The 14285-nt window shown below is 34.6% G+C and overlaps 1 protein-coding gene and 2 long non-coding RNA genes across 3 annotated transcripts; 1 reads left to right on the top strand and 2 right to left on the bottom strand.

Annotated features, from left to right (window-relative positions):
- Nucleotides 1–298: 298 nt before the first annotated feature.
- LOC131997697 (long-chain-fatty-acid--CoA ligase 4-like) lies at nt 299–7815 on the top strand. Its single transcript, XM_059369008.1, has 10 exons — nt 299–434; nt 1261–1906; nt 5282–5441; nt 5496–5670; nt 5734–5873; nt 5928–6100; nt 6155–6264; nt 6328–6481; nt 6547–6822; nt 6882–7815. Exons 1-10 carry the CDS (start codon nt 300–302, stop codon nt 7034–7036), a joined length of 2124 nt encoding a protein of 707 aa, XP_059224991.1. The 5' UTR covers nt 299; the 3' UTR covers nt 7037–7815.
- On the bottom strand, nt 2575–3099 carry LOC131997698 (uncharacterized). Its single transcript, XR_009398342.1, has 2 exons — nt 3067–3099; nt 2575–2967 (listed from the first exon to the last, which is right to left on the bottom strand). It is a non-coding gene; the product is annotated as an uncharacterized LOC131997698 (long non-coding RNA).
- Nucleotides 7816–12070: 4255 nt separating the features above from the next.
- Nucleotides 12071–12662, bottom strand: LOC131998158 (uncharacterized). Its single transcript, XR_009398618.1, has 2 exons — nt 12539–12662; nt 12071–12473 (listed from the first exon to the last, which is right to left on the bottom strand). It is a non-coding gene; the product is annotated as an uncharacterized LOC131998158 (long non-coding RNA).
- Nucleotides 12663–14285: the final 1623 nt, after the last annotated feature.

Below are 14285 nucleotides of genomic sequence, written 5' to 3'. Positions count from 1 at the left end.
AAGTATCTATGAGTATATCCTATTTTCTGTGTTTAAAATAGCATATTAGTTGAATGTTATAAATTATGTCGGATTAATGTAGCTTAGGAATTATACCCTCAGATCGTTAAAGCCGTTGCAATTAGAGCATCAATCCTTTTTGTTATTTATGATATTTCAATTGTTAATTTATTTCGAATACTAATTTTAAGTTGTTTAAGAAATTTAGCGAACTGCAAAAACTATTCACTACAGTTTTGTGAGATACTACTTAATCTCTAACTGAGAACGTGTGGTTTTTTCTATTTCTTTTATATAGGATGGAGAGCTTCTGGATACAGAGCGCCATTGGTGCAATTAAGGCAATTGCATTTGTCTGTGACATAATAACTTTACCGGTTTATTTGGTGCTACAAAGACCATGGAAAAGGAGGCACGAGGCCAAGCGTGTTAAGGTCAGTATAAAAATATTCATGATGCGAATCAATCACAAAGTTATATCAGAACAAGATAAAGCTAAATATCAACGTAGGTATACAAAACTATAGGTAGTAAAGTTCACACAAATAGTTTCACTTTTCAGCTAGGAGCCACCGGGGCCAGCATGACATATAGGTTAGCATGTCCACATAAGACGGTATTATAGACAAATCCTGGCGAGAGCGTAAACAAAATTTTGAAGGAAGGGATATCCCCAAACTTATGCTGTTGATATTTGTTATGCCGGTAGCCGCGCGAAATTGGTTTCGAAAGAATTCAGCTCTTAAAAATAAGGTTGATAGTATGCAATTATTTAGTGCACGACCAAATCTTGAAGTTATTAATGAAAAAAAAATAGTTTTTAATGCCCTTATCATTGAGCTAAAACATAAGTCGGGTGGAAGTCATGGATATGGGAAATCTGTGATGGTTATGGGAAATCTCTTAAGTTGCTATTCGACTATTGAAATCGATCAACGGCTAAATTGTCGTTTGTTTTTCCTTGTTTCATTGCAAGAAAGCTATTGCTTTAATTGCGTGCGACTTCTCCGTGTGGAGAAGTTTTACGCGGCTACAGGCATTACAAATATCAACAGCATAAGTTTGGGGATACCCCTTCTTTCAAAATTTTGTTTACACTCTCGTCAGGATTTGTCTATAATACCGTCTTATGTGGGCATGCTAACCTGCATGTCATGCTGGCCCCGGTGGCTCCTAGCTAAAAAGTGAAACTATTTGTGTGAATTTAACTACAACAAGTCTAATTAACATAACATGTATATTTGTATTATTTAATTTCAGGCTAAAATTGTGTCCAATGACGAATCAACTTTAACTTATCGGACTATAGAACCGCCCCGAGATGTCCACATTAAAATGTTGCAGGACAACATAGACACACTTGAAAAAGTTTTTAATTACGTCGCAAAAACACATTCGTCTAAGCGTTGCCTGGGCACACGCCAAATCTTAAGTGAAGAAGATGAGGTACAGCCTAATGGACGTGTCTTTAAAAAGTATAATATGGGAGATTATAAATGGAAAAATTTTATCGAATCAGAACGTATGGCTGCAGCATTTGGACGCGGTCTTCGCGAATGCGGTCAGGAACCTCGCAAGAATATTGTTATATTTGCGGAAACTCGCGCTGAGTGGATGATAGCGGCTCATGGCTGTTTTAAACAGTCTATGTCCATAGTTACCGTTTACGCAACGTTGGGAGACGAGGGTGTTGCTCATTGCATAAGTGAAACGGAGGTGACAACTGTTATAACATCTCATGATCTGCTACCAAAATTCAAGCAGCTATTGGAAAAATGTCCTCTCGTTAATACGATTATCTTTATGGAGGATCAATTGCACAAAACCGATATATCAGGCTTTAAAGATGGAGTCAAGATTATTCCATTTTCACAAGTTACACGACTAGGCCAAGACAGCAAGTTTGGTAAGTTGGAATTTAATAGTATCAATTTCTTACTATATATTATGTAGGTCTTGGTGGCTTTGGGCTTGAAAATCTGTAGAGATAGAAGATTATATACCGAAATGATTGTTTGTTTTATTCATGGCATTTTTGAGCAAATATTACTTTCACGTCTTTCGCACAGAATCTTTTGTCTAGTTTTATTTTTTAACTTAGTAGTGTAAGTCAGATAAATGTATTGATTTCAAGTGTAAAGGTGAAGGGGTGATTTTCAATTTCCATCAAAGACTCGTCCTTTCTGTAGAAATTGTAGATTATATACCGAAATGATTGTTTGTTTTATTCATGGCATTTTTGAGCAATTATTACTTTCGTGGGTTTCGCACAGAACCTTTTGTCTAGTTTTATATTTTAACTTAGTAGAGTAAGTCAGATGAATGTATTGAAATCAAGTGTAAAGGTGAAGGGGGTGATTTTCGATTTCCATCAAAGACTCGTCCTTTCTGTGTGGCATCGAGGTCGACAAAGTTACTGGCCATATCAAAGAAAGTTCTTCCCCAATTTTTCGTGCAGTTAAGTTACCGTCTGACAATGCAAACAAAATAAAAATTTTTATTACTTCCGGCAATGAGAGAAATATGAACAAACAAACAAAGTAGATCAACGAAAAAAGACAAAGAGTTGTGAAATTCCTGAATACCCATTTTAAATTTTATTTAAGGAGCTGCTGAACTAAGTTTTACGTTAAATATTTTCTTTATATTTCCTTACAAGTAAAAGTCCATTTTATGTTGCCGTTAACTCCCTTTCTTCAGCTGAGTTATGAAATTTCCTGAATACCCATTTTAAATTTCATTTAAGGTGCTGCTGGACTAAGTTTTACGTTAAATATTTTCTTTATATTTCCTTACAAGTAAAAGTCCATTTTATGTCGCCGTTAACTCCCTTTCTTCAGCTGCTCGGTATTCAAAAAGTTGGCTTACTTAATTTACAGGCAAGTTTTTTTTGCATAAACCTGCTCTCCCCTGCTCCAATGGATATACCGGAAAGCTGATACGAAGTGGTACCAATTCAAACGACCACTTTTATGTGTGAAAATATTTTTTATTTATCCAAATGACAAAAATGTGTGGAAGCAAAATTTAAATTTATTAAAAAAATAAAATTAAATGAAGTTTCACCTCAAATATCTCAATTCAATGCTTTCTGTACACGTGCAAATCGATAACTGTTTTAAATCATGATATAAGACTAACATCTAGCTGTAATATTAACATACAGGGTAGCTGATGCAAAGTGTTACCAAGTTCACATTGGTATGTCTGCCGAACGTTACGTTAAATATTTTCTTTATATTTCCTTACAAGTAAAAGTCCATTTTATGTCGCCGTTAACTCCCTTTCTTCAGCTGCTCGGTATTCAAAAAGTTGGCTTACTTAATTTACAGGCAAGTTTTTTTTGCATAAACCTGCTCTCCCCTGCTCCAATGGATATACCGGAAAGCTGATACGAAGTGGTACCAATTCAAACGACCACTTTTATGTGTGAAAATATTTTTTATTTATCCAAATGACAAAAATGTGTGGAAGCAAAATTTAAATTTATTAAAAAAATAAAATTAAATGAAGTTTCACCTCAAATATCTCAATTCAATGCTTTCTGTACACGTGCAAATCGATAACTGTTTTAAATCATGATATAAGACTAACATCTAGCTGTAATATTAACATACAGGGTAGCTGATGCAAAGTGTTACCAAGTTCACATTGGTATGTCTGCCGAACTAGAAATAACAGCTATGTGATATTTGTTTTGTTTACATTTATATTGTCTACAAGCCCCGAAAGCATTTGCTTCTACAGCAAAAGTTCTAGTTAAATATACCAATATTAGCGTACTTTCATGGAAGAGGAGGTTGAATGTTAAAGACATGAAGAATATATAAACTTTATAGGGTTCTAAGATCGAAATGTTACAAACGGCATGACGAAAGCCGAAAGCCTAGTCTTCCTATGGTGAAAGATAGAAAAAACAATGTTTATCCTGATCGAATCGAACATGATTTTCTTTTAGCAAAAGCTATTTGAAAGAACTCGTTTCAGATACAAAATTAAAAGATATATACGTAAATGTTTTATGCAAAATTTAAGCCAAATCGCATAGGAGTTGTTTTCTCATCGGTGAAATTAGTCCAATCAATAGATAGATCTTTTTAAAAGCTATAACCTTACATGCGCTTCGAAATATAGACGAACTGTTGACTCAGAATGATAAGATGGCCAACAAAAATGGGTATATTATAAGGAGAATCATGAGTTTAGAAAACTCCAATGCCATGGTGGAGGGTATAAAATGATTTAACTGCAAATTTTTCTTTGAACATCGAATCAAGGAATAACGGACAATCTTAAGTCCTATACAAGTGCCGTTGAGCGATGTATCTTCGGAGAGAAGTTTCCAGCGTTACTAAGGTGTTTACCACCCACTGATAATATTTTTGATGCCCTCGCTCGAACTCGAACAAAGGCGTTCATTATCATAGGCAACCGTGCTAACATATTCGGCGCTGTTATATAGGTGTAAAAACATCATAAAAGAAGAATTTTAGCAAAGTAGCATACAAGAGTGGAAAAATGAGTCAAAACCCTAAAAAGTATGGCGAATAGTGTTCAATAAAAAGTGTCGCACAATTGGCAGTCGTCGAAAAAAATGTCAAACGGTAACGGTGTCCCAAATACGCGTTTATGTATAAAGAAGCAAGGAGACCACTTGCAGGCTCTTGTCGAGTAGAGAAATTGGCCAAAACCCTATAAAGTATGGTGAATAGTGTTCAATAAAAAAGTGTCGCACAGTTGGCAGTCGTCGAAAAAAAAGTGTCAAACGGTAACGGTGTCTCAAATACGCGTTTATGTACATGGAAGCAAGGTGATCACTTGCTGGCTCTTACCGAGTACGCTCTCTTTATCTATTTTTTCTTATGTTTCTTGTATTTCACACTTTTCCGTTACCTTCTCATTTACACTTCTTTTCCTACTGATGTGCCGCCAATAGGTCAGATTGGCCTCCGAGTGAGCCCACTTGTCAAGTTCGGCTACCCATGAAATCAAGTTTTCCAGAAGAAATAATTATATTAATATTTGTTTTTGAGACAGTGTCATTTATATTTAACTATTAAACCTACATTCGGATAAATTGTTTTGTCGAAAAATTCTGTAGTACGCTGCGGAAAAGTTTTTCTTTATTTTTTATTTTCAAATTAAAATTTTACAAAAAAATACTTGGGTTAAGTATGAGGTACCAGGCAGTGACTCACATGGCAGGAATGCGAAACGTTATTTGCAATTTTATTATATATGCTATGGTGTTGTAATAATTTTAATATTAACTTTTTTTCAGAGGGTGTTCCCCCGAAGGGCAATGATATTGCAATCATAATGTATACTTCCGGATCTACTGGGACACCTAAGGGAGTTTTGTTATCTCACAAAAACTGCATTGCAACCATGAAAGGGTTTTGCGATGTGGTGCCAATATATCCTGATGACGTCTTGATAGGGTATGTAGAAAAAATAAAAAAGTTTAAACTTAGATAATTAGTATTCTTTTCTAGTTTTCTTCCTTTGGCTCATGTTTTTGAATTAGTGGCAGAGAGTGTTTGTTTAATGACAGGCGTTCCCATAGGCTACTCGACGCCCTTGACGTTAATAGACACCAGCAGCAAAATTATGAGGGGTTCAAAGGGAGATGCAACAGTTTTGAAACCTACATGTATGACAACAGTACCAGTAAGTAAATTATTGTAAAACATACTGTACGGTATTTGACGTTTTAATCTAAAAATATTTTAGCTCATTTTGGATAGAATTTCAAAAGGCATTAACGATAAAGTTAATTCGGGCTCCGCTTTTAAAAAAGCTCTATTTCAATTTCTTTACCAGTACAAAGTTAAATGGATTAAAAAAGGTTATCAGACCCCATTGATTGATAGGTAAACTGAGATGAGCATCAAGTACGACTTATGCCTCAATTATAACTTTTTCAGATTGGTTTTCAAGAAGGTCGCTAAATTGATGGGAGGTCGTGTTCGTATTATGATGTCGGGAGGTGCACCACTTTCGCCAGACACACACGAACAAATAAAAACTTGTTTATGCGTTGACTTAATTCAGGGCTACGGTTTAACGGAGACCACTTCAGGAGCAACAGTCATGGATTGTAATATGAATTGTGAAATATTAGTCGAATTTAATTAAAAATATATTTTTTTAGATCGGGATATGCAATATGGACGTGTTGGGGCACCATTGACAGTTTGCGAAATACGCTTAGTCAATTGGGAGGAAGGAGGCTACAGAGTGACAAATAAACCTTATCCGCAAGTAAGCTTAAGCTGGTTTATGATTCATTGAACTGGGTTCCATATCGATTTTATTCTCAACTAGGGTGAAGTTCTTGTTGGTGGCGAATGCGTTTCAATGGGATATTATAAGCTACCAAATAAAACCGCTGATGATTTCTTTGACGAGGATGGTAAGCGCTGGTTCAAAACTGGAGATGTTGGAGAAATGCATCCTGACGGCGTACTTAAAATAATAGGTAAATTTCTCTGGAGATTTATTTTTGACATGGAAAATTTTACTTATTTAATTCTTTAATTTTAGATCGTAAGAAGGACTTGGTGAAATTACAAGCAGGCGAGTATGTTTCATTGGGCAAAGTAGAATCGGAATTGAAAACATGTCCATTGGTGGAAAATATATGTGTGTACGGCGACCCAACCAAGCAATTTACTGTAGCCCTAGTTGTACCAAATCAAAAGCATTTGGAAGAATTGTCTATTCGCCACGGGTTGGAAGGGAAGTCATTTGAAGAACTCTGCTCCAATCCTGTGATTGAAAAAGCGGTGATTAAGGAAATAGCGGAGCATGCTAGAAAATGTAAGCAAACGCACAAGGTAATTAATTTTCAATGTCTAATGTGCGTTGTTTTTTAATAGGCAAACTACAAAAGTATGAAGTACCCGCCGCTATAACATTGTGTAAAGAAGTTTGGTCGCCCGACATGGGGCTTGTTACTGCTGCATTCAAGCTCAAACGCAAAGACATTCAAGACAAATATCAGCATGATATTAATCGAATGTACGCCTCATGAAATTGGCTTAACAATTAGATCTAGATTACACACAAAACAAAAAAAAAGAGTCTGCAAAAAATAATAAATCATTTACTTTTTAGAGTCCTGATATCATGCTCTTTATTTCACCAATAACTTAGTAAAGCATTATTGGGAACACAAATTATTTATTAATCAGAAAAAAAATTCATATGTTAAATATTGTAGCTAATCTCCTATTAAGAGCAAATTTAATGATTTAAAAAGCAACTTTAAATAACAGGCTGGAAATATGTTAAAACTTGAATATAAGCATTGATTATGGACTGGATAGTAACAAATTTATACTCAGACTAAAAAGAACTATTCGTACGTCGTGGGATAGAGAATCTAATTTGCAATTGCCGTAGGTCAGAGGCATACATATAATAAAAATAGATTTTTTTTATTGTTTTGTAATACTTATTTGTGAGCCGACATATTGTATATAATTTAAATTATTCAGCAAAGCTATTTTATTCAAGAATGTCTCAAAAATCTTACAGATCCTGTAATCATAGTACTACCTACGGCGTACTGAAATAATGAGTATACTGTTTTTTTGGCAATAAAAGCACAATAATGGTATTATAATTTCAATATTGCCGTCGTAAAATTTGCTTTGATTAGAAAGACCTCCATAGAACAATGCTTGTATTAACATTTTATTGATTCCAGGATTAAAATAGGTGAAGAATGTTTTATTTAGTATTATGTTTTTTGTTAAATGATTTATTGTTTGATAAGAAACTAAACAAATAAAATAATATTTACATAAATTATCCTACTTGATAAAGACATCTTGGAGTTGCTTCAAGCTTTCATTACATTTTTACTATCTTATTTAGTATCGGCTGAACATTTTTGATTTAAACGACTTTTGTAAATTTTGTTCTTGAACACATTTTGGATACTAGTTTGTAGTTATAATTTGTTATAAAATTAAGTGTATTAACATAGTAAATTTAAGTTTAAGGTTAGTGCTGAAACATTTGATGGATTTCTTTTTTTTTTTTTTTGTTTAAAGAAGAGGAGACTTAAGAAAAGCCAGTTATAGCAAAATACACAATATTACATAAATATAATAAATGAAAAATTTCGCTTATTTACATGCTGCAATTCTCAGTTTGTAGGAAAAAGAAAAAAATAGGAAATACAAATTTCCTCGACAAAACTGACTATTTGTTTTATAGATTGCAAAGGTACTCGTTAACGGATTTTAGAAGTATCCCCTGTCCATAAATGAAATGTTCATGGAAAATTCAGTAGTAGTAGTAGTAAAAGTACTCGTTACCGGATTTTAGAATGGTTTATTTTTTGCTAAATATCCAAAAAAAAATCGTTTTTATCAAGGCATTGTGGGTCCATGTCGGAAATGAGCTTGAAGTACTATTTAATTGTCGTCAATTAATAAAGGATTTTCCAATAAGATATGTTATTTTGATATTCAAAGAAAAATGGAATTTTTGGGATAATTGATCGGATGTTTATTTCATAACAACGAGAAAGGTACGCATTTCATAATGAAGAAGAAATTCAGTAAAATGGGCACCACTACCACGCTTACCGGACCATACCTTCCATGCCATTTGCCATAACCAAATCGCAAAATGGCTGACCTATGTCCTCGAGAGCCTCACTAATCCTATCTTTGTGGTGTTGACCCTGGGCTGTTTTCCCCAAAAGGAAAAAGTCGCAACGTGTTAAATCACAAGATCTGGTGGTCAATTGTGATCATCTCTTCCTGAGATAACACGGCCCGGAAACTTTTCCCGTAAAAAAGCAATGGTTTTGTTGCTCGTGTGCCACATGACGCCGTCTTGTTGAAGGTAAACAATGTCCAGATCAATACCATCAGAATCGGTTCATAAAAATGCGTAAGTCATCTTCCGATAGCGCAAAAAAACAATGTCCTCAAGTCACTTGACGGCAGCATTAAGGATGCTGACAAAAAACCTTGTTAACCACGTAAAAACAGTTGGCCGATCTGTGTTAAATTATGCAGCGCCATTGTGGTCTAGTCAGCTATGTCACACTCAGTGGAATGATATTTAGATCTTTCACAATGACGCTAAGTTCTATATTTCCATTAACAACTTCAACATCGTGGCGGCAAAGTTTAAAAATGTTAACTGTGAAAAAATTTCACTTTTCTAACAAATTTTACCAGTCCGTATTTTTTTGGAATGCTTCGAAAAGGACTTTATGCTATATTTTTATGACAATTCTTACAAAATCCTTTTGGGGCACGATAATCATTTTATTGCTTTTAATTTCATATATCAGGTACTACGACAAATTGTGGGTTTTACAACATGAAATTTGTTCGTTTGAAATGATCAGCCTCTAATTGATTTTTCTTGTAGAAACTTAGTGCCCGACGCTTAGATTATCATTGAATATTTTTGGGCACTATGTATTATTTTGCACCACATAAAGTATAAGGGAATTGGCCGTAGTAATAAAGAAAAAATATTGCCAAATTCATATGACAATATAAAACTTTCAGCAGAGATTAATCGTCCATACAGTTTAGAACAATTCGAAAATATTTTGAAATTCGTTAAACTAGTACACGATCTGCAAAATTAAAATGTTACTTTTTAAGTAAAAATAGTTTTTCTTTCAATAAACAAAGGGTGATCTCGTTTATATAATAATATATGTAAAGCAAAAAATTTACGATCTATATGACAAAAATGTTTTCGTACCGTCTCCCTGATGGTAATTTTTTTGCGACAATGCTAATACTTATGTTTGATCCTAAAGTAAATGTTAATACCAAAAGTAACATCTATACTTATTATTTATGTACAGTTTACCATAATTTATTCAACCATTTTAAAGTATCAGCAAAATGTAGGTTACTTGTAATCTAAATGGCTAACAACAGATATTTTGCACACCGATGATTGGAATCCTTGTACCAAGAAGTGTTTTGATTTTCAGATTACTTCTTTATTCGTTGGCCTCGATGGACTTCTTTTATATTTTCACCAAATGAAACAAGCCAGATTTAGTTCCTTGCTGCATAGTACTACGTAATGCAAACCAGCTATAAGTGGATCCTGATTTTATGACAGTGAACTGCTGATTTATCTCGTCAATTTTACCCTGACGGGTAGTTCTTTGCTCTAAAATGGATCAGATTTAGTTCCTTACTACGTAGCAATACGTAATACAAATCATATGTAAACGGAGGCTGATGCCAAAGCGGTAAATTAATTATTCGACGACAATTATGACTTGTGCCGTCAAGTTGGACCTGGTGGATTTTTCATTGCTTTGTCTTGCGACAACAGTGTAAAAAACTGAATTTGGACAGCAAAAAATTTGTACATTAGTCACCGATATGTATGTACTACAAACCAGCAATACATATGTATTACAGAGATCGACGGCGTAACACGGAACCGCTGATTTTCGATGAAAAGTATGATTTTAACCCGCCAAAGGTAACACATGATATTTGCATTAAATTCGTTAGGTAAAGAAATAATTTAAGCTTTCGAAAGTTTACCACTTGTAGAAGTTGTGGGTACATGGCGCTTAAATGAGCATTCACATATCTATGTTAGAAAAAAGCCGTCAACGTCAGATGGAAATGCAGTCACGGTCGTGCCTCCGAAATGATTTATCGCTGTCTTACTGAGAACTACACTTGAAGTCGGCATTCCCGGTCGTGCCTCCGAAATGATTCATCGCTGTCTTACCTGGAACTACACCTACGCAATCCATGGCCATCCAGTGTTTGTCTCCAAACGGCTAACAGTTAAATGCTGTGCGCAAACAAAAAAGGATTTACATAACTTGTTATCGCGCAGCTCATGTGAATTACTTTTTGAAAATGATTTTCAATCAATTTCGTCGAGTCAGTTATCTGTCCAGCCTTTGGTAAGTGCTAATGATTTCTTATTGTAACAAAACTTTTAGTAGATATAGAAGAAAGCTTTATAACGTCATAGTTGAATATGGCTTCCAAAAACAATGAATCTTTTGCCTGTCCTTAAATTCTTGCTATCCAGGCACTAGACACATTTATCATCCGATTATATTAAGATATTGCGCATAAATTTTCTCCGGCTCAATCATATGTGGACCTATTCTTAAGCTGTTTTTTTTGTGATCGAGCCGATACTATATCAAAAATTGAAAGCCCAAATGGAACAAAGCGTTGAGTATTCGGAATAGCTTTTAACTTCGCTCTAGCCCTGCTCGTTGGTTTTATTTTGGTAGATGGCCTGCACAAACGGATGGCAGAAGTTTGGTATGTGTCTGCTTCTCCTAAACTGTTATCAGTCTGCTGAGACATTATTGTTGTTAGTTTGTTAAATTTTAATTTGAACAGAAGTAGATTTCTGAATTCACTGCTCGCGACACATCCGATATAGTTCTCATTTATACTTCGACTTTCTTGATCATAAAGAAGACGGCACCAAAACTCGTAGATTGTTGGCCCTGCACATAAGTTTTTGCATGGAACGGAATGGAGTTTTTGCATAACAAGGAATCGTGTCTTATCTAATGGAAAAATGCTACACATTAGATGTAATGTCATGGAATCGGAATAGTTTAAAAACTTAATGATTCTGTTCAAAGACACCAATGAGATGTTGATACTTCATTCGCTTAGTAATAATAAGCGAATGAAGTGGAAAACCCAGCATAAATCTGATCTACATATGTATGTTCTTGCCGCTTCGCCCATAACAAAAACTGAAAGGCATGATCAATGGATAATAGCATTTATTCCCGACACTAAAATAACCAATATTCAAACTCTCGGACAGGACCAATGCAGGATAGTGCCTTTTATTTCCGACATAACAATAACCAATGTCAAAGCAAGAGCTAACTCTCTTTTGCTTGTCGTTCGCTAATATTACTTGTTGTTTTAAGAGGTGTAATAAAAAAAATCCGAGATATTTACTTTGATATCAACGACTTGTTTCATCCTTTAACGATAATTGAACATTTTTTTACGAACTCTCCATTAAGGGAAGGCAGTGCTGTCCGATTCAAAGGCTAAAAAAATTAAATTATTTTTTATTTATTTGCGTTTTAGCTGGCTTTACATTCGTTGAAAATTTCAGATAACCATGACTTTATTTATGTTGAAAGTTGGCTAAGTGAAAAAAATTACACATTGGTTCTTTTTGTATCGGGGATAACTTTTATTGTTGTGGGGGAAGCGGCAAGAACATAGTGTAATTCTTCAATACCAACTAAAAGTTACCTCTGCCAACGATCATTGCAAATATGTCTAAAGAACTCCATCAAGGAAATGATGACGCTGCTCTTGATGGTAGCAAAAAGATTAGGAGGTTTTGTTTTCCGCTAGTTCAATCGGCAGCAACTGTTATTTGAAATCTGCTTTTTATTTGGTTGGAAGGTCCGAGTTACCGAATGGCATTTTTGCACACATGATTAGCTTTTTCTGCATTGATAAGGAGAGAAGGATAATTTTGGAGAATAGACAAATAAAATAGATTGTTTGCTCACCTTTGGTCGGCGTTGGTTCTGACTTCAATTCTTTTTGTGTTGTGAATAAGAAGCACTACCCAGCATAAATGGCATAGCCCAGCGCATTACTTTGTGTTGTGGGCAATTGCATATCTTTGACATCTTTTTTCAAACTAAAGAAATACAATAGTGATTGTATAAAATAGCAAGATTTAAACAGAAAGTTCATGTCTTTAATAAGAAGTACCATTTTATTTACTAAAAAATTTATTATATACAATATTAAAATAATGTTTTTTTTTTAATATTTTATATAAAAAAATCATGAATTCCAAAAAAAAAATTTAATTTGTATTATTTTTTTATGTTTTTTTAGTCTATAATTAAAAAAAAACATCAACAAAAACAACAAATATATTACATGTCAAAATTATTTAAACAAAATAGACAATAAGGAAAGACAAATTGTTGCTGTGGCCCTCTTGAAAAAAGGAGTCCATTGCGAGTTTTCAAATTTCTTTTTCATGTTTTGAATTTCCTGCTCGCATTGAACCACTTTTTCCCGGACATCAGACAGTTCAGTCAACAGACATTTCTGGGTCTCTTTGAGTTTGTAATTTTCAAAAGATAAATTCATATTTACTTGCCTCAATTTGTGTATTTCTTTAAAGGCCATTTCTTTTGTATATGCACTTAGAGAACCATAGCCGCCAGCAGCGCCTGATGCATATGAGAACGCCGGCTTTTGTTTACCTCGAACGGCTTCCTCTTCCAAAAGCTTACGCGCTTTCTCATAAAGCCCTGCGCCTTTGGTAGAGGAAGGGTTCATTTCGATTTCTTGCTTACCCATTTGCATTTGCTTTTCTATGGCTTGCAAGGCTTCCTCACCCAAAAAATCACAAACACTTGCCTTTAAATTTTCTCCACGCAGGCGTTCGTCGTTTAGAAGCTCTTTTCCATTCATTTTAATTATTCTCACCAATTTTTTTCCTTTTCCTTTTCTTTTCCAATTACCTCTTCCTTAGGCTTCCACACAGGAATGAATGAAATCGTTCGGAAGCTCGCCCTTTTATAGACTTTTTGTTTGTTATTTTTGTTGCCTTGGTAACATCATTTGACAGGAAAATATGAAAGATTAGTAGCTTTGTTCCGAATGTGTATTCAAATTAAGAAATATTAGGTCTGTTACGGAAAATTCAGCTAAAAATCAGAAAAATTTCCGCTCCGGGTCCCAAGATATTGGCCGACGAAAATATTTTTGATGCATTTTGCGAAAAATTCTTAATTGGGTCCCTCCGTTCGGCTCTGGAAGGCTCATGTACAAGTCTATTGTCGAACTATATATATTGTGGGCGCTAGTTAGCAGTTGAGAGATGTTAGTTACATATGCGTCATAGTTCGCGCCAAATTTGATTTTGGAGGGTTTTGGGAGGGAAATTTGGACGATAAATCAGAAAAATTTTGTTTGTTGCATTAGTTGGAGCCTAGACGCCGGATCTTCGCGAAAGTTTGCATGTATCTAGATATAGTGTAAACCTATAGGTGTGTGTAATCTCAAGACCCTAGGTGGTCCAGGTCTCGAGATAGAGGAAAATTCGACTAAAAATCAGAAACATTTTCTATGTTGGATTTGTTGGAGAATATACGTCGAAACTTCACGACATTTTGCATGTATATAGATATAGTGATAGCCTATCCGTGGGTGTAATCTCAAGACCCTAGGTGGTCAAAGTTCCGAGATCTAGGAAAATTCGACCAATTAACTTTTTTTGCATTTTTCAAAATT

This window comes from Stomoxys calcitrans, chromosome 5, assembly GCF_963082655.1.
Source record: "Stomoxys calcitrans chromosome 5, idStoCalc2.1, whole genome shotgun sequence".
Classification (NCBI taxonomy): Eukaryota; Metazoa; Arthropoda; class Insecta; order Diptera; family Muscidae; genus Stomoxys; species Stomoxys calcitrans.
The sequence above is the reverse complement of the archived record's forward strand: the minus strand, read 5'-3'. Positions and strand labels throughout refer to the sequence as shown.